The sequence below is a fragment of the Artemia franciscana genome, chromosome 7 (assembly GCF_032884065.1).
Source record: "Artemia franciscana chromosome 7, ASM3288406v1, whole genome shotgun sequence".
Classification (NCBI taxonomy): domain Eukaryota; kingdom Metazoa; phylum Arthropoda; class Branchiopoda; order Anostraca; family Artemiidae; genus Artemia; species Artemia franciscana.
Window position 1 is genome coordinate 10,776,597 of NC_088869.1, and position 21,402 is coordinate 10,797,998.

General features: G+C 34.3%; 1 protein-coding gene across 2 annotated transcripts in view; it reads right to left on the minus strand.

Annotated features, from left to right (window-relative positions):
• LOC136028833 (kinesin-related protein 4-like) overlaps positions 1 to 21,402 on the minus strand; it is a 156,470-nt gene that overhangs the window by 73,575 nt on the left and 61,493 nt on the right. For both annotated transcript variants that reach the window (XM_065706765.1, XM_065706764.1), the window contains 5 exons: positions 17,543 to 17,665; positions 15,048 to 15,159; positions 12,732 to 12,867; positions 5,975 to 6,070; positions 4,103 to 4,305 (listed from right to left, as the gene is read on the minus strand). In XM_065706765.1, coding sequence (XP_065562837.1) covers positions 4,103 to 4,305; positions 5,975 to 6,070; positions 12,732 to 12,867; positions 15,048 to 15,159; positions 17,543 to 17,651 — 656 coding nt within the window. In that variant the 5' untranslated portion in view covers positions 17,652 to 17,665. The remainder of the gene's footprint in view (positions 1 to 4,102; positions 4,306 to 5,974; positions 6,071 to 12,731; positions 12,868 to 15,047; positions 15,160 to 17,542; positions 17,666 to 21,402) is intronic.

Consider the following 21,402-nt stretch of genomic DNA (forward strand, 5'->3'; position numbering starts at 1 on the left):
CTCGGAATGAACTGCAGAGCTACATACGATCGCTAGTCCGCCAGAGGGTCTTCTACGTTGACGAGACTTTGCTGGGACAAAATAAATTGTATGATCGTCTGAAAACTTGAGCAGGCTGAAACTATCACTTGTCAGCAGATGTTCTTGGATGCATAGAATATTGCCTCGCCGCCATAATCCTTCAATTAAGGGGATTATGTGAGACACACCTCCGTTCAAGTTCCACGACACGATCTTAGTACTTGCATGCTGTTCATTCATCGGAGCGTTTTTGCTTTCCAATTTGCTTTTTCATCTCAGGACATTGGAATGACTGACAGGCATGTTTTGTCGATTTACATGCTGCACAGCCAATTGGATTCGTGCAGGGGGTAGTAGCATTTGACGTATGGCCAAGGACACCGCAACGGGGACAAACCTGGGGAGCGGAACACGCTGCTGAAATGTGACCGAATTTCTGGCATTTATAGCATCGTTTTGGAAGGTACACAAACTCTTCAATCGGAAAACGTTCAAACTCTAGTTTTGGCAGACTTTTCATGGCCAGACCTAGCTGATAGACAACTTATAGGTTCGACTTCTACCACACTGCTCTGCCCTTTCGCAGCCTGAAACGCAGTTTTTCACCTTATCGGCATCATATGTAGTCGGAATGTTTTTGATCACACCTATAAAAACTGGGGATTTCACCCTAGCTTCTACACTTTGCGACTTCTGGTTGATAGAAGAGGCAATGCTGTTTGCCTTGACCTTCGTTTTAACTGCAAGTCGCCATTCAGATCGACTTCTTTTCAATTCACCATCATCGACTGACAGGTCTTCTCCACACATACTCATCAAAAATTGTTTTCGTTCCTCCGGCGTGGTAGTGGGGGGTGGGTTCTTTAAAACTACGGAATAGGGTAATGGAGAAAGTCTATCTGGTGCAGGATGGGTTGGTTTCCGACACTTACAGATTTGCCGGGAGGACACGGGATTGGGACTTGGTTGTAGCGCTCAAGAAAACCCGAGAACTGCCGTCGCATTTCATTCACTGTCGATATGACACATGCGCCTACTTCTGCTCCACTGGCCAGTACTTCTTGAGGATCAAATATAACGAACTTGGGAAGTTCTATTCTTTCTTTAGCGCATCTTGCAAAAAGTTTAGCAATATCCATTAAATTGTCCTCATCTTGGACGCATTTCATAAATCGATCACCAGTTTTGGCCTCATTGAACGCGATATGTAGTTCAACACAGGATTTAGTATTATAGTCTCCCCCATGCTTGAAGCAAGTTACTGAAATCACCCAGGAACAAGGGAAGCGTAAGGACCCCCTCACCTATTCCCCGCAATTTACGGGTAACTGAATACCGGCGGGTACAGTACGGCGCTTCAGGGGGGTTCCTTCCCCTCTTCTGCTTGTTCTGAGAAAAAATCAACACCTTAATGAAATGGAAACAAAGATGGCGCTCTATGAATTTTGCAATATAGATGGCGGGCCAGTCTACTTGAGAAAAAAGATAGCGCTAATAAAAGTATCCAGAGAGAAATACCTATTCTAGGAACTGGAGAAAATCTCTCAAATAAATTTAACTATACATCTATCATTAGAGGGTATATATCAATATGAAGATATCCTCAAAGCAATGCAATAGCCTTATCCCATTAACAGCAAACAAGCAAATTCAGCTGCAATAACTCTGGCAATAAGGTCTTTTTCTTTAGAAATTTAACTACCTAATTCTTTAAAATTATAACTGTATAATATATAAATATTATTTATCTACGAGTCTAAATATTATTTTGGTTCACTGCTCAAGATTTGAGATTATCTCTCCAATTAGGCGAGTTGAATTATTTATTTTGCTGTGATTCTATTAATAAGACCATCGGTCTTGTGCATCTGTTACTGCGAAAGCTTATCCAGAAAGGGGCTTACGGGTTGGAAACCCCACCCCTAAAAAAAAAGTGTTAGTCGAACCCATAAAAACGCAACGAAATGAATATAACATTTCTGTTATGCATTTTTAACGTTTTTCAAACCCCCCCCCCCCCAAAAAAAAAAAAAATATTTTAGTGCCCCTCTCCCTCAAAAAATCCTTACATACCCGCACAAACCCCACCCAGCAATGGATTTCCCATATGATCAGGGATCGGCAAGTAATACTGGAGTTAAAAAAGAAAAAAAATCACAGACTTGTCGAAATGGTTGCCCTCCAAAGAGGGGTAATTTTTCCGTTTTATGTGGGACCCTATCACGAACAGTCTAAGCAGGCTATCAGAAGGGCATTCCGAGTACACTTAAGTCTACGCTGATAAATATCCAAAATTAAAATTTTTCTGTAATTACTTACAATAGATTCCCGCAATTTTTTACAAGATTACTCTGTTTTCAAGATAATTTACCGGGGGCTTTTCTTTCCCGTTTCTCAATGCTGCTGGAAAGCGACACAAAGAAGATAAGGAGATGAAGCTATGAGAAGGCGAACAAAATCTGCACAGAAAGGTGAGGTACAACGAAACAAAAGAAATGATTCAAGAGTTGGACCCCAAGCTGACAAAACATCTATTATGACTTAATAGGCCTGAAATACGAATGGTTATGGAAACAATTGCACTGAGAATGCTCAGGGAGTCATCGTACCAAACAGGAATAGCTAGTTCCCTGGTTTGCAAAAAATGCTATATGGCTGTAGAAACAAAAAGGCATCTGATGGAAGAATTTCCGGTCGGTATTAGAAGCCAGTTGGAGATATTTTATCAACTGAATATTAAGCTGAAAAACACGATATGGGTGTAGAAACAAAAAGGCATCTGATGGGACAAATTCCGGTCGGCATTAGATGCCAGTTGAAGATATTTTATCAACTAAATGTTAAACTGAAAAACACGATATGGGTGTAGAAATAAAAAAGCATCTGATGGGAGAACTTCCGGTCGGCATTAGATGCCAGTTGGAGATATTTTATCAACTGAATATTAAGCTGAAAAACACGACATGGGTGTAGAAACAAAAAGACATCTGATGGGACAAATTCCGGTCGGCATAAGATGCCAGTTGGAGATATTTTTATCAACTGAATGTTCAACTGAAAAACACGATATCGGCGTAGAAATAAAAAAGCATCTGATGGGAGAATCTCCGGTCGGCATTAGATGCCAGTTGGAGATATTTTATCAACAAATTATTAAGCCGGATGACACAGTTAGTGATGGTAATGCCCGACAGTTTGCAAAATACATGGTATAGATATGAAACTAAACATCCCTCCTCCCTTTCCACTACCAATAAGTAGTTTTGTTTTTGCATGTGGAGGTAAAAGGCGTTTGTGGTCTGGGCCTCGACTCAGTTTGGTAATAACAATAAGCTATATAGGACTGAATTCAAATACCAAACATAGAAAACGAATATTATTTCGTAGATGTCTTTGTCGTGATAATAATTAATGCACAGAAAAATGAAAACAATGCAGATTGTAAACTCATAGGTAAGTTGTAACTTCTTAACGAAAACCTTAAATGTCTTTTAATAACATATTGAGAAAGCCCGTCGGATATTTTTCCTTTTTTTCTGAATAAAGGATAAGTCAACAGATATAAGGTGATATCTAATTAAACAAAGAATTTGGTTAATTAGCTCTATTACTATCTACCTTAGTTCAGCCCTAGGAATGACGCATGGACAGATGATAGATACACTTATCTATCAACAAATGGACTAACCTCATTTTTATACGATCCTAATAAGGGCTTATGCCAATTTGCCTCTCACTCACTCGGACTATCTGTCTTGGCTTTTTCTACAATTAGCCATGGATTGATGCCTACAACTACTTGATTTTAATTCAAGTAGATTTTGAACCAAAATCAAGCTGTTGTGGACGTCAAACCATAGGTAATTGTAGAAAAAGCCAAGACATATAGTCCGAGTGAGTGAGAGGCAAATCTGGCATAAGCCCTTATAAGCACCTTGATTTTAAAAACATATTGAGACAGCCCGACGGATATTTTTCCTCTTTTTTTTCAAATAAAGGATGAGTCAACGGATTTAAGGTAATAGCTAATCAAACAAAACTGAAAATGCAGCGAGACCTAAAACCAAGCCGAAAAAATTACCTCTCATTTTTACTCAGTTGGTCAATAACCTTTCCCAGGGCGCTGAGACTAACGTTGATGGCACACCCTTCTTTGAATCTTCCGCCGGTGGCTCCTGTTTGATTGACTTTTTCAGACCCAGCCAAATCAACTAGATTTAGATGAGAGAGTTGAATGGCGATTTCATCGCTACCAGTCTCACAGCGACTTCTGCTCTCAATAATCTGAAAAAAGGATGAGTCATACTTCAGTATCGCAGAACATAGGTAGAAAGTAAATGACCAACCCTTAGAGGAGATGGGATTTGGGAAGTTTTTACCTATTGAGATGGGGTACGGGGGAGGATTCTAACTCGAAAGAAGTTGATTATGAGATCACTAGTTTTCAAAATATCTGGGAATAAAGAAGGGAACTTCACAAACAGCAGAAAAAACAGCTTTATAGTGTAAAAGGGTGCTGAAAAAAAAGAAACTGTACGACCTTCCACATCACGATAGGAACCGAACAAGTATTACTGCAAATAACGTAAGGTGGTTATTCGCAACAAGCCATGTATTAACGTACGAAAAATGTCGTTCTGTCCCGACTTTTAGGGCTACAATGAGACACGTTCTGAGGATGAAGAGTGACAGATTACCAAATATCCTTGTCGGCCAACCGTCTAGGGTAAATGAAAAGCAGTTCGTCCCCAAATGGGGTGGATGGACGTCACAAGGAAAGATTTAAGGGAAATGACAGCTTCTTGGGAGGATGTAAAGAGGGAGCCTTTGAATAGATCTTCATGGAAAAGGAGCGTACGTAGCTGTGTTGGCCTCAGACGGCATGATGCTGCAATGAGTTGTTAGTAGTAGTATGAATTAACGGCAAAAAGGTGTCGGCCTTAAATATTCAATGGAAGACAAAGCTGGCTTATAAGACTGGTAGTGAAATTTTCTCGAATGTCTCGTAATTGAAAATTACCTGTAATTAATTGTGGTAATTGCAAAAAAGCAAGGTAATTGGATATTGACTATACTTCCATTGTCTTATAAACTCATCTTAATAAACTGTGTCTTGGTTATGGTTAGACATAGACATAGACATTTTTTTATTTTCATCCAAAACATATAAAATAAACAAAAAATTTACCATGAACGGCCACTCTTAAGACAAAATAGTCCTGGTTTAGCAAGCTTTCAAAATATTATCCCCTACAAGAAAGTTCTGATTTAAAAAAAAAGATAAAGGAAACGTAAAGATTGTTTAAAGTCAAAAATATAATAATTTGAATTTGGCGCCAAAAACCTTTCGCAAAAGCACTTTCCGCTAGTAGCCTAGATTTACTTTCCCGGGTCTAGCCAACTCTTGTCTTCTCACGAATATCAGTCTAGTAGCTTCTCGCTAGTCGCAAATATCAAATGCAAAACTAAATCAGCTTCGCTAGCCGGTCCACGAATAGCACCATACACCACAACTGTTATTCAACTTAACACAAAAAACGTTAGCCGACAACGGATAGTAGATAGTAGGATAGCGGAGCTCGTGGGTCTACTTTAAAATATTATGTTCCTGCCCGATGTCATTTACAGATGTCATTACGATGTCAAACTTTGTGTGCGGTGATTAATCTGGTTTTTGTCCAACGCGGAAGAAACCACAAAGAATTACAAATCATTATTTTTTTTAAATAATTTGACTCCCAATTCTTTCCTTTTAGGCGATTTTTAGATCTTTGCAGAAGTAACTTTTTCGATAAAAAAATTAGGATATGAACAAAAAAAGACGGAAATTCTATAACTTGATTTAAAACATCAATAAAAAAAAGACAAAATCCCCCATCCCCCCAAAAAATCCAAATAAATGTAGCCTACTAGTCCAATAAACGAGGGAAACCTATATACAAGAGATACTTACGATTCTGAATATAGTGTGCGACCGAGAACTCCTCTCGTTCATGTTTGTACACGCTATGTGACGAAGTTTTTCACCCTTTTTCATAACGTCTATTACCTATGAACAGAAACAATTAATAGAAGAAAAAAGAGCTAGAAAACAGCATAATTAAATTAAAAAAAATTGGCAACTGGCGATACTGGGAATAAATTGTTCTTAGTCTTGAAAATTATCATTATTAAGACACATATTATTATATATGTAATAAAATTCACTCTTTAGAAAAGCATAGGGTCATTGTTGAAGACAAAAAGTAACAGCTCAAAAAAAAAAGAAAAAAAAAGAAAAGAAAAATCGGCGTGCCTTGTTTACCTCTCATTCCAGACAATCTAATGATAATCCTATGCCAATTTTAAATTCTTGGTCGACCTGCCTGGGACTCAAGGCAGGCATGACTTATTAAAAGATAACAAACAAGTATTAGTCCAATAAGAGAGGTAAGCTCACTCCCGCTATTACCCGTGCCATTTAACAAAACACTTGGAAAACTATAGGTTCTATGAATATATTAGCTCTATGACTATCTATCTACCTTAGTTCTACTGCCCTAGGAGTGAAGCATGGACGGACAATAGATAGACATATCAAATAACAAATGAACTAACATCATTTTTATACAATCCCAATAAGGGGGAGATTAATGCAAGAATTGTCTCTAACTCAATTGAACTATCTGTCTTGGCTTTTTCTACAATTAGCCATGACTTGATGCCCACAACTATTCCATTTTAATTCAAATTAATGTGTTAATAAATTGAATAAAACATTCTCTGTCTGACACAAAAGGTCTGTCCGAGTGCACCTTTAGTTTTATTGTGATGAAGGATCAACCCTAAGCAATCTCAATCATCAATAACTCTTCCACAATTCATTCCCCAGACATCTTTCTTCTCAGATTCCCAAGTGAAAACGGGCACGTAAGCTAAACAAAATGCATCTTCTTCCATACTGTCACACACAGAACCATAAGTAAAGGGCTCCAACGCTACCATATTTTTTTATTAATTTGAGCTAAAGCACTAGACTTATGTTTAGCAGTCTTCGTGAATAGGCCTTATCTTCTCCCTTCAAAGTACTAGTAACAAGAATCAACTAAAAGTGAATCCATTAAATTGGCACAGATTCCCGTCAAGTGTACGGTTCGACTTCTTAACTAGTCAAAGAGAAGGGTTGTCCTTGTATTGTAAACAATCATTTTACTTTCCAGATTTGCGAGAAACAGGCACGAATTCTCGGAGGCTCTATGTTCAATCCTCCGTGCCTTGGAATTTACAGTCTTTAGTTTCATACTTTCCATTAGTCTGCATACAATTCGCCACCAACTTCATACTATTTCGACAAATTTGTGCCTTGATACTTTTTAAAACCATTCCTCATTTCGCCCCTATTAATATAGTCGGTCTGTGCCCGGCGTTCTGAACTTTTGCCCGAAAAGTCCATTAGTTACCCAACTGACAGTGAGCTCCCCAGCAAATAATAACTGTGAGCTCCTCTGCAACTCCTCCCTATTTGAAACTTCAGTCATTACTTCCTCTCACAAAACTCCACCTCCTTTAATTATTTTTACTACCAATTCCTATCAAACAGTTCGTGGTAACGAACTGTAGTAAGGAGCGACCCGGCTCAATAGTAAACGAAACTCTAAAAAACGGAATTTCGATACTAAAAGATATATCAAAAGAATCGGATTTTTATGCTGATTTTAAATATATAAGTTTCATCAAATTTAGTGTTTGTCATCAAAAGTTACGAGCCTGAGAAAATTTGCCTTATTTTGGAAAATAGGGGGTAACACCCCCTAAAAGTCATAGGATCTTAACGAAAATTACACCATCGCATTCAGCGTATCAGAGAACCCTATAGAAAAAAATTCAAGGTCCAGTCTACAAAAATGTGGAATTTCGTATTTTTTGCCAGAAGACAAATCACGGGTGCGTGTTTATTTTTTTTTTTTTTTTTTTTTTTCCCAGGGGTCATCGTATCGACCAAGTGGTCCTAGAGCTTTGCAAGAGGGCTCATTCTAACGGAAATGAAAAGTTCTAGTGCCCTTTTTAAGTGACCAAAAAAATTGGAGGGCACCTAGGCCCCCTCCCACGCTCATTTTTTTCCCAAAGTCAACGGATCAAAATTTTGAGATAGCCATTTTGTTCCGCATAGTCGAAAACCATAATAACTATTTCTTTGGGGATGACTTACCCCCAACAGTCCCTGGGGGAGGGGCTGCAAGTTACAAACTTTGACAAAATGTTTACATACAATAATGGTTACTGGGAAGTGTACTGATGTTATCAGGGGGATTTTTTTGGTTTGGGTGTGGGGTTTAGGGGAGGGGGCTATATGGGAGGATCTTTCCTTGGAGGAGTATTTCATGGGGGAAGAGAAATTCAATGAAAAGGGCGCAGGACTTTCTAGCATTACTATAAAAAAAAAAACAATGAAAATATAAACAAGAAAAAGATTTTTCAATTGAAAGTAAGGAGAAGCATTAAAACTTAAAACGAACAGAGATTATTACGCATATGAAGGGTTCTAAAAATGCTTTAGCATAAAGAGCGAGGTATTTAGGAGGAGATAAATACTTCGCTCTTTATGCTAAAAATTTTTTAAATAGTTTCAACTATTTATTCTACGGCCTTTCTGATTCAGGGGTCATTCTTAAAGAATTGGGATAAAACGTAATGTAAGTTACGTAAGTTATGTACGTTTGTTACGTAAGTTAATTCTTAAGTTACGTTTTTTTTTTTACTAATAAAAACGTTCGTTAAAAATTAAAAGATCTAGTTGCCTTTTTGAGTAACCGAAAAATTGGAAGGCAACTAGACCTCCTTCCCCACCCCTTATTTCTCAAAATCGTCTGATCAAAACTAAGAGAAAGCCATTTAGCCAAAAAAAGGATTAATATGCAAATTTCATTTTAGTAATTTATGCACGGAGAGCCAAAATCAGACATGCATTAATTCAAAAACTTTCAGAAATTAAATAAAAAAAAACAAGTTTTTTTAAATGAAAGTAAGGAGCGACATTAAAACTTAAAACGAACAGAAATTACTCCGTATATGAAAGGGGCTTTTCCTCCTCGACACCCCGCTCCTTGCGCTAAAGTTTGATTCTTTCTCGCAACTCTACTTTTTAAAACAATAAAAAACTTTAGCGTAAGGAGCGGGGTGTCGAGGAGGAAAAGCCCCTTTCATATACGGAGTAATTTCTGTTCGTTTTAAGTTTTAATGTCGCTCCTTACTTTCATTTAAAAAAACTTGTTTTTTTTTATTTAATCACCATTGAAGACATCCTACATTTCGGTTGACACCAGTTGGATTGCCACAAATCACAATTTTTCCCTATTGTAAATCGTACAATTATCATTTATCTGTAAAAGATAGCCTAACCATTTTGACTTCTCCATTATAGATGAGCCGCAGAATGATGGAATGAGCCACGTTTTTGTGCAGCTTTTTGTATGATGTGTAGTCACTCAAGCCAGTCCTAATCTAAAAAAACTTCCAAGGAGAACATCTGGCATTTCTTCTCTTTTTTTTCCAATGAAGTTTAAAAACAAAATCAAGCAAAAAAAAAAACAAAAAAAAAAGAACAGGACTTCAATCTTCCCTCTGATAAAACATATCTGGCAATATATAGCATATAGACACAAATACACAAATAAGATCCTCTCCACTGAGACCCTCGATTCCAACTACTAAAATTCTATCGTTTTTTCCCTTTTGTAAAAAACTAATATGTACTGAAAACATCAACTTTCAACCTGAAAACAAATCAGTCCTTCATCTACTTTCGAACTGCTCAAGCAGGGTCGTATCCAGTTTTTTTTTCTGGGGGGGGGGGGGGGGGTACATAACGATTTTTTCGAGGGGGTCACAAGAGGATTGGGGGGGGGGGGTACAAAAAACTTTAAAAACGTCAAAAATATTTAAAAATAAATATATACAAATTTTTGTATATATTTAAAAATATTAAAATATTTAAAAATAACAAAAATATACAAATTTTTGTTATTTTTTTTAGTCGGACAATCATTTAAAGGGGGGATTCGAACCCCCTAAGCATCTCCCTTCTGGATACGGCCTTGTGCTCAATTTTCAGGAACATACTTAAGAACTGTCATTACACTGTTTCTAGAATCCAGGCCTTATTGCTAAGACTTTTCACCTTGTATACAGATCTCTTTCAGTAAAAGGCAAATGACGCTATAGTTTTTAGAATGCTAAGGGGACTGGAGCCCTACTTTTTTTTTTTTTGTATTTTTTTCCGTTTGAATTGATGGCTCGTTTTAAATTTTGTTCATTTTATGACTGATTTGTTAATAAATAGCAGGATCTGTTATCTTTACGTTTAATGTGATGATTTATTTGATTTCTGATAGTTTTGGGGTTTCATTAATTTACTGGTAGTCATTCTATTGTTTTGAGTTTGAATTATTATAAAACTTTATTTCTCCTCGTCTCAGGCTTTAATATGGTTCTATGCCTTTCATTGGAAAGCTCCTTTTTCCAATTATTTTTAAAGTAATATTTAGAGAAGAAACACTTCCCTTGGATCCTCTAATCAAACTAAAATATGTTTGCCCTTTTCTGGGAAAACTTAAGTGTACTGAGACAAATAAAAATCTGTGCTGAAAATAAATCCCTTCCTCCTTTATTTCTCACCCCTCCCAATCTTTCAGACCATACTTAAAGACAGTCGTTACAGTAGCTTCTAGAATCCTAACCTTAGTTCTGAGACTTTTCTTCCCGTCCTTCTGAACTTTCCAAAACCATCCTGCCCCTTCTGTAATTTCCAAGTCTTCACTTCATCCACCTTCTTTACTATTAATACTACAACCTATTTAGTAAAAGTAATCCGTTTTGGTCAACGTTCTATCTACCTAACATCATTCATCCACTACATTTTTTCTTAGTTCAAGCAACAAAATCTTCTTAACCTTAATTCTCAGATCTGTTCTAACCCATCAAAACCTGTCAAAATTATTGACCACAGTTATATACGAGAGAGACATCTGTGTTTTGAAAAAGTTGTGATTTGGACATTTCATTTGCTTTTCAACTTTAGCCGAAAAAAGGACAACAGGAGAACACAACTTGTACCCCTGGGGCGAATTCCTGTTTTGCAATATTTTCTATTAAAAAAAATTGGTCTTGAAGCCCAGTTAACTTAATTATTCAACTTTTATTTAAGTATAGATATTTTATAATATAAGTATAGATATTTGATATATTATTTATGTAAATATACATATTTTATGGAAGTACAGATATTTATAATTTATATTCAAGGGAAACGGAGCGAACACATTTAAAACTAAAAACGTTTCAAAAGTAAATAAGAAAGCTAATTAAGTTATTGTGTGTAAACTGCTAATAGGTATTGCATTTAGCCATGGCAAAGAAAAGATACAGTATTAGAATAGAGATAGAAACATTAAATAGAGGCCAGATTTTTGCCAGTTGGTGTCTATTTATTCCATTTTCTTATTCTACAGTATATATATATATATATATATATATATATATATATATATATATATATATATATATATATATATATATTTATATATATATATATATATTTATATATATATATATATATATATATATATATATATATATATATATATATATATATATATATATATATATATATATATATAAATATATATATATATATATAAATATATATATATATATATATATATATATATATATATATATATATATATATATATATATATATATATATATATTTATATATATATATATATATATATATATATATATATATATATATATATATATATATATATATATATATATATATATATATATATATATATATATATATATATATTCTAAAATATATATATATATATATATTCTAAAATATATATATATATATATATATATATATATATATATATATATATATATATACATATATATTTATTCTAATAATTACTCTAGAATATCTTATTATAAACGTACAGCATGAGTCGCCGTTAATCGCGGAATCTGATCATGAAATTTTTTACTCTGGCGGAATCTATTCTTTTTTCTATCTCAATGAAAACAAGATATGCCATAAAACATTTAAAAAATCATAAAAGTTAGAACTAATTCTCTACTTGAAATACTAGTTTCATATTCACAAGAAAAAGAAAACGCAACAAAAGCCCTGATACGGTTCTTTATAGAAATACAATGGAATTACTTCTGCTGTTTGGCAACACATAAGATACTGTTATTTTTTATCTCGTTAAAAGATTCGTTTAAGAACCTTGCAGAGCCAATTTTTCTCCAGAAATTAGCTTTTTACACATTAAGTATTTTCTCCGTTTTTCGCTTGCAATCAAAAAATCTCAACAATATATATATAAATGATATATCAAACAAAATAGATTTCTATACTAAAATAGACGCGTAAAAGTCACAGTTTATCACCTCCAAGACAATTTGATTATACAAATTTGCCTCATTTGTATTCGCACAAAGTCACAACAAATTTTTCTTTACATACTTGTAGATAACTTCGAAGACAAAACTGCCTTTCCATGACGAAAATATAACAGTTCAAAATAGGGATGAAACCTTTTAATTGACAGTGAAACAAATAGATTTTTTTAAGTGGATATTTCGGACACATATACAGGGTCCATCATCAGCAGTATATTTGTAGTTTTAGGCATATCGAAAAGAGGAAAAATACATACACTATCAGGAGTGGAGCACATTTCTTCTGATAGCTCCTTAATGACAACTTCGTTGTGAGCATCACTTACTTTGAGTCGAGTGGAGCCTGTCAGCAAGTCAGTTATCTGCTCTTGATAGATCTCAATGAACGAAACTCTGAAAGCAACTTGGAAAGATTAACATCTTGAGCGCACAAATAGCAATTTACAAAAACAAAAATAGTAATTTTGAATCTTTCATCCCCCCCCCCTAACCTCACCAAAAAAAAACAACTGGAAATACCTTATTTTGGGGCATTTTCACAGAGAAATGCTGTTTTTTGGAAATTTCAATCATTATTTTAACGGGCAAATTGGCTACCCACCCCTCACTAGATACTCAAAAACATGTTTTCCCTCTTCCCAATTTTGGTGAATTAGCGCTTTAGCCCCTTCCTCACTTGGGAATCCTTTCTTTTTGGTCTACCAGGCAGCGTCTTTTGATTTACTGGGGTTCGGAAATCTTTCTGAACCCCATCTTTCTCTGCGGTAAATAGTATCCCCAAGTTGGTGTCGTATCTACTTGTCCATTTTTGGTTTATTGTGGTGACATCATTCTTATATGACGTCAATGATTTCTACCTTGAAAAACCGAGAAACTGACCAAGTTTAAACCAAGAAAACTTGGTTTCCAAGAAAACTTGGAAACCATTAAAAAAGTCACTAGACTTTCACTGCAAGAAAATTAATTTTATGAATTAAGTTAATTAATTGAATTAATTTTTTTGAAAGTTAAATTAATTTAATTTAATAACTCGAGGGTCATAGTTAATTAATCTTGTAAAAATCAATGAATGGGTAAAAAGGTGGATAAATTGGCAAAACCATCAAAAAGTAACCCATTATATATTTTCTTACTTGATTTTCACAATCGACTTTTACGAGTAAATCCATGAGTCAAGACCAGCGAAAGACGCTAATATCAAAGAGTCCAGAATCAAAAAGACCTTTGGTTTCTTTTGAGGCATGGTTTAATAAAACAAAAATAAATGGCTATTCCTTTTGGCGGATAAAATACAGCCATTACTAAATTTCTTTACAGTTGGGAATACTGTTAAAACTTGATAGGTTTATTTTTGCACAAAATTATTGTTTAACCATGAGAATTAATACATTATTAAATGTATTAATACATTATATTGTATGGTCCCTCCCAAATACATAATTATAATCTATAAAGAACTGTTACCTCCTTTTCAGTTCAAAAATTTTGTTCCATCTTTTTTCACATAAATTGCGCCTATTTTCTATATAGCTAAATATAAAATAGATTGTGGCAATTTTCTATATAGCAAAATATAAAAAGATAAAGATTGTCAGAAATACCAGAAGATAGGTAAACGTGCATCCCTTCTCAGAAAAAGAACGATTACTTTTAAGTTTGACAATATAAGGAAGGGGCAGATCCAAAGGGGGGCTGGAGGACCCTCCCCCCCCAAGACTTCCCTGGCACCCTCATTTGTTTTTTTCTCTTTTTTAACTTTTTAAAATGAAACTTGTCAATTATTGGTCCCTAATCACATTGCCAACCCCCCCCCCAAGACTTTACTCTAAACATACATTTGATATTGGAGGTATGATTTTTATCCTCCAGAGGTGAAGAGTGAAATCCCGATGACAAATATAAGCAGATAAAATATTATGGGATACATAAGCAAACGTAAGCCTATTTGTAATAATATTGGCTACCCTCTCAGACAATTTTTTTAACCTTTTGGGGTTAAAAACAAACTCTTAATTATCGTTTGTTTGTTATAATAAATTTTTCTTTCTCTGTCCAGGACATTCAGGCCTTCAAAAGTTAAAAACAACAGATATTTAAAAGATGGGAGATTTAATCCCAAAAAGATTGCTTACATTTTGAAAATCTTCTTTGAACCTACAACTTTTTTTAAAATTCAGTCTCCTTATAAACAGCACTTATTGGAAGAGAATGTTAAAAAGCATGCCGCTTATTGTTCAGAATGTCAAAAAGAGTCCCTTGGTTATTTTTGCCCATTTCAGAGATTTTATAGTAAAAAATAAATTGTAAGACATGTTGTAACTCTTACTTCGATGTTGTTCTTTTAACATGAGCACCACCAAGGATATCCTGGGAAGGGGGAGGCATGGTATTACCAGGAACTTTATTCTTACCGAAATTTCAATGGGAATGTTTCTCATTTTCCAAGGTTCTATGCCTTCTTGCTTCTAATGAGTGAGACATTGATTGAACGCCCCTCCCCAGCCTCTGTGTATTATAGGATCGTAGCACTGAATGTTTGCCTCAAAGAGCGACGTAAATTACATAGTACTTACCTGAGCAAGTACTCCCGGTCGGGATTACTTTCAATAGCGTCAAATATCTCGTTTACAACGAGTTCCAGGACCCCTCGTTCTGTTTTACTACCCATCATAGTGTGGGTTTTACCTGAAAAAGAAGATTGTAACAGAATATAAAATTAATGACAATTGGAATAACTGCTGGGTCAGGTTTTGCCTTTAAGAAAAGATACACCCGGGTCATCGCAGAAGGCTAAACTTTCATCGCATCACTATTTTGTTTTGATTATTTTATTAATTGTATTTATTGTTTTATAATACTTTAATGCATCTATTTACTGCAGTTGTTATTTCCCTATAAATTGTGGTTTAAATATTACTGATAAATTAACTAAGTGTATATTAAAGCTGCGGTATATCATATTCTTTTCAATTGAATTTATGCTAAAGCAAAAGATAAAAGTATTGTGTAGACATAGGCTTTTTACCGATTCGTTGTGAAGCACCAAGGACAGTGAAAATGAAATTTTGTTCTTTGAATTGGTTAAATGGTGAACCATATACATCTTAAGAGATTAGGAAAAACAGAGAATTCAACTTTTAATGAACAGCACCTCCTATGTAGTTCCTCAGTTTTGGTAGCACCAGGCATGGAATTCATGAATAAAAAAATCAGCCAAAAATATAAGTTAAAAACATATGGTAGCACTAGTATCGTCAATTGGGGAGGGGACTATATGCACCCTCTTAGATTTGGAAATATCTTTTTTGACAGAGTATATTTATTGAATATATATTTTTTTTAATTGAGAAAGAAGCGACAAATTTATCCCCTTAGATTTTGAAAATATATTTTAGCCCCGTCTAAATCTTTGTAAATTGTCACCGCTGGGTGCCAAATAGCTTAAGACGATGTACCTTTCCTTTAAAGGTATTGTTGTCTTTGATAATCCACAGATTGTTAACGTTTAATTACTAGGGGTGAAAGGCGACGTCAAAGTTAATTCAGTTTTGCTTATGCCCTTGTCAGTTTCGCCTATTATTTTATTAATTGTATTTATTATATTATAATACTTTATCGCATCTTTTTACTGCGGTTATTATTTTCCTATAAATTGTGGTTTAAATATTCCTGATAATGTAACTAAGTGTATTTTAAAGCTGTGGTATATCATAATCTTTTCAACTGAATTTATGCTAAAGCAAAAGCTAAAAGTGTTATGTAAACATAAGCTAACAAAAGCAAAATAAACTAAAAGCACATGGTAAAAATAGTGTCGTCAATCGTGGATGGGACTATATGCGCCCTCTTAGATTTGGAAATACCTTTTTTGACAGAGTATATTTATTGAAAATACTTGTTTATATATTTTCACTGAAAAAGAGGCGAGAAATTAATCCTACCTTTCAATTTCTATTTCTTTTTTCACAAATGGCTTATTAAATTTAAGACATATCAACAATACCAAAAAGATGTACATTAACACACTTCAAGATTATTTGTTTGTATAATCCAAATTTTAATGGCCATTTTAAAAATTTTGTGTGCCCCTCTGAAGTGAACTTACCAATCTTTCATATGCTATATTATATCCAGATAATTTTTACAGCATTCAAATTTAAATTAAAAAGTATTATAGAACATTTAGTTTGCTTTGTTTTAAATCTAGCTACCAAAATGATTTTTTTTTTCTCATACTGTCTCGTTTTCGAGACAATTACAATTACCAAAGAAAATATATTTCGCTGCCAAACTCTTGGTTAGAACGTAATACGTGATGGGTACATTTTTTTCAAATGGTAGCCAGATGGCATAAAAATGCAGCTGCACAGTAAGTGGCTACTGCTGAAATAGCTGATAAACTAGGGTTACAACGCTTTGAAACCTCCAGGGTATGGCAACTATAAGTTTTGGAAAATTAAGTTATGAAATCAAAACTTCGAAGAAAGTTTTCGCATAAGCATAGAACCTTAACAAAAAATAACTATAAACATAATAAATTTAGTACAAACGTAATACAATCATAACAAAAACTGAAAAGAATAGAATAAATAAGGAATTGAATTAACCAAAATAGAGCGAAGTCAAAACTTAGACGAATATTTACGTACCAGAGTGAAGTTTTTTTAGTATGGAAGACAAAGTAAAAAACTAAGAGGAATAGAATAAAAAAGGAATCAAAATAAATAATAAAAAAGATGCTCGATCAAACTTCTAAAATAATAAAAGGTAAAAAGCAAAACAATTTTTGCTTAGAAACAAATGAAGCTTAAAGACACTACTTAAGAAGCGAAATTAGCTTCTGTAGATTTGAACATAGAAAATCCAGGTGCAGTTTCAAGTGGATCATTCTAATACAGCAGTTAAGACATATTCATAAATATTATTTTACTAATAGCGGTATAAAGGCTAACGCTGACTTTGACCCAATCATAGAATTTTCTGATTGGCTAAAAAAAATTGATTGGCTAAAATTAACAGTAGCTAAATCTCGACACTAGTAAATACTTCATTGTGAGAGGATACTTACCAGAGGATGTTTGACCATAAGCAAAGATTGTGGCATTAAATCCATTGACAGCCGAATCTACTAAAGGCTTAGTGACCTTCTCGTAAACATCCCTGTTTGTGGCCTTCATATCGAACACATGATCTGCAAAATTGATAACATGATAATTACAAACCGACTGAATACATAAGTATACACCTATATTAATAATAATAATTTATTTATAACCCACTGCATAAAACAATGTGAGGATAGTGGAGTAAAAAGAGAGAAAACAAAATAAACATCATAAAAGAAAACAACACATAGGTACAACAAAATCAAAAGAACAAACGGATGAGAACAAAGGCACAACACAATAAGTACAACAAAATCAACAAGGAAAAGGGTCAACAAAACAAACGGATGAGCCCGTGATATGGGGTAAGCCGTCGATATGTTTGTGCCGATAACTTATCATGAAGCTCCTGCAGTTTTGCGGTTATATCGGGAGCTTTATATTTTCGGATTATTCTCCGATTTCGATACGACAGAGGTAGATAAAGCAGATATTTATAGTATTTATGGTAATATCTACATAGTTTACATAAGTCACTCTTTTTCAGTAGAATGAAGGTATCAGAAAGAAGTACAGAATGATCACTTGCACAGTAAATAATTTTAAACGTTACAGATTCCTTTAGGAGAAACGATAAGATACGTTCATTTGCAATATAGTTCTACTCGATGAAGGTTCAGGAAAGGCAATTTCGAAACAATATAGAAGTGATCTGGAATATCACTCACCAAGGCATAGCTCCAAAGAATTTTAGGCATATTCTTCAAGTGCAGCTTTGACCTCAGTCGTTTTCTTCTTAAGAGCTTTGGCTATTCACAGTAACAAAAACACCCCTATGAGAGCCGTAGTGAAATAGCCTATAACTCTTGTGACGGTTCTTTGATTTAATTTTTAATATACGTGACAGCCAGGCGGGGTAACGGACAAAATTTGCTAGAGCCGTATCTCCAATTTTTAATTTAATCATCTTGATAATAGATGTATTTGTTAAAAACTAAGTTTTTCTGATGAAAGTAAAGAGCGAAGCTGAAACTTAAAACGAACAAAATTACTGTTTCACGGTTTATGCAATATATTTTTGAAAAATTGTTTCAAAAAAGCTGGCTCGTGATATTTCTTTATATTTACAGAATTCTGAAAACTAGCACTTTACTGAAAACACAAAATTGGCACGACAAAATAGAAATTGAAACAGTAAAACTCTAAAGCGGTCTACAGAAAATAAAAGAGTAACTTATAAAGCTCTCAATAGTCTTTTACCAGCCATGAAATCAAAAATTCTACGATACGATTTTAACTCTAACAACTCTCTAAAAACTCAAGAAAGCTTAATTTTCAAAAATATGTTGCATAAATAAGCAATAGTTTTTGTACATTATAGGCTCCAACCTCGCACTTTACTTTCATCAGAAACTGTCATTTTTTTTAATAATTATTTTGTATATTTTTAGGATGTAAAAGTGTTGGCAATAAACCTTATAAAGGATATTTTCCGACTTAGGCGAAGAAAATGGGGAACCTAACATGAGTTTTTGGCATTGGCAAAATAACAAGAGCAGTAACTATATACTAAAGCATCTTATAAAAAAGGCTCCTGTTTATACTAATTGCTATTTTTAAATCCCAGCTTTATTGCATGATAGATGCATGTAAGACAACAAAGTAGCCTAGATCTCAAAATCTTATTACCACTCCATGCACCTTTTAAATGCTTCATTACAAATCTATAAAAAGCACGCTGAAATGATCAGTAGCTATCAATTGATCCTTTAAACGTCTCACTATAATGTTACCTGTGTGCTACTTCTCTTGGTGGGAATGGGGGGGGGGGATTCCCGTTCTCCCTAGTTTTGCCCCAGTCTATATTCTGAAATATAACTTTTTAAAGGTTTTCTCGGAAAAGTCCTTTTTTGGGCATTTTCAGACAAAATGAAAAAAAGCACATTTTTATGTCATACGGTGGCGTTATCAATTCGACTTTATTAGATATCAAAATTGGCTTTAAAATAAGCCCTAAAACAACTCTCTATCATGTTGCATTTGCCTCCTAGTTTTGCTTGTCATTAGACAATTTATGGAAAATATTAGGGGGACTATTAAAGAGGGAGGATTTAAAACTTGACATCGAATTTCCAAACCATGGAGATTATTGCAGTACTCATTTCATTCTTCGCAACCTTTCCATTCCAGAAATCAGCTTTTAAATGAGCCCTTAAATAGCTCTGTACGATGTTCCAGTACTCCACGAGCAAAGAAAAAAAGAGCAGCAGCAGAGGAAGAAGAAGAAGAAAAAAGACGACACATCGTGCTACCCATGCAAAAAAGTAATTTTCTTTGTTGTTAAAGGTGGGGGAGGGTTAAGTTCTTGTACAGGGTTTTCGACAATGGCTATTCCAATTGGGTACCTTTTGTTTGGCTCCACCACCATTTTAGAGTGATTTCAGGCTCTTTTTAAAAATCTCTCAAAATGTGTTTTCTAAATAACATTTTACTATTAGAGTTATTCGAAATAATAGCTACCATTCCTAAATCAGCTACAACTGTAAATGATAACGGTTCAAAATAAGGTTAAAAAAAACCTTTTTCTGGGACAGGCCCTTACTAGCAATGGCGAACACCTTAAACAAATTCAAAGGTCCAAAAATCAAGTACGTAAATATTTAAAAAAAAAAGAAACTAGATCAAATTTAGTGACCAACCAGAAAACTATAAGCACTAAGTCGTTGCATTAATTATGTTCGGTATAATTAGAGACCTATAGAACTTCTCTTTATTTCACAATTCATAATAATCTCTAAATAGGGTTCATACAAGTTTGTCCAGTTTAGATGTTTAACACTAAGTCACTGAATTAATCATTTTCGATATTTTCAATGCACGTAATAGATTTCTCCTTAGTAACAGAATTAGTTCGTAAACTCGTATTGAATCACAAATAGGTTTCACATAAGAAGTCTAAATACAGTTTATATGTTTACAGGTCAAACACCATTAAAAGGTATTAAATTTTATCTACACTGTGTTAAGTACGGCCCATTTCGTCTCACTTGTAAGGAATCAAGTTGGAGCTGGCACGTACGCAGGGAGGAGGGGCCTTCGACCCCCCCCCCCGAAATTTTGCGAAATACTTAATTTCCCCATGGTTTCTTGGGATTTCTGGCAAAAGTAGGACATTTATTAAGGATCTAGATACATGTGTGAAGCCTTTTTTGAGGGATTTTACAGCATGCAATTATCCGGTCAAGTCACTGCCCAATTATTAACCAATTTTCTGTCGAATTTTTTACCCTCTTTGAAGTAATTAGCAATTGTACTGTTATTTTTTTTTGTAAAGAGAGTTTGATTTCCACAGCAAAATAGAATTGTCCTTGATATTAGAACGTTTATCCCCCCCCCCTGTTCAGGATAAAGTACAGCTTTCAATGTATCAATTTTGGAAACAATCATTTTTCATTAAAATCTACGTTTTTGCAATAGAAGAACTACCCCCCACAGCACCCATATTAGTGGAATATTAAATAATAAAAAACTATTTTTTTTTTAACTGAAAGTAAGGAGCGACATTAAAACTTAAAACGAACAGAAATTACTCCGTATATGAAGTGGGTTGTCTCCTCCGCAGTCCCTCGCTCTTTACGCTACAGTTTGACTCTTTGCCACAATTCTACTTTTTAAAACAATTAAAAACTTTAGCGTAAAGAGCGTGGGACTGCGGAGGGGACAACCCGTTTCATATACGGAGTAATTTCTGTTCGTTTTAAGTTTTAATGTCGCTCCTTACTTTCAGTTAAAAAAAACTAGTTTTTTTTATTTAATTTCTGAA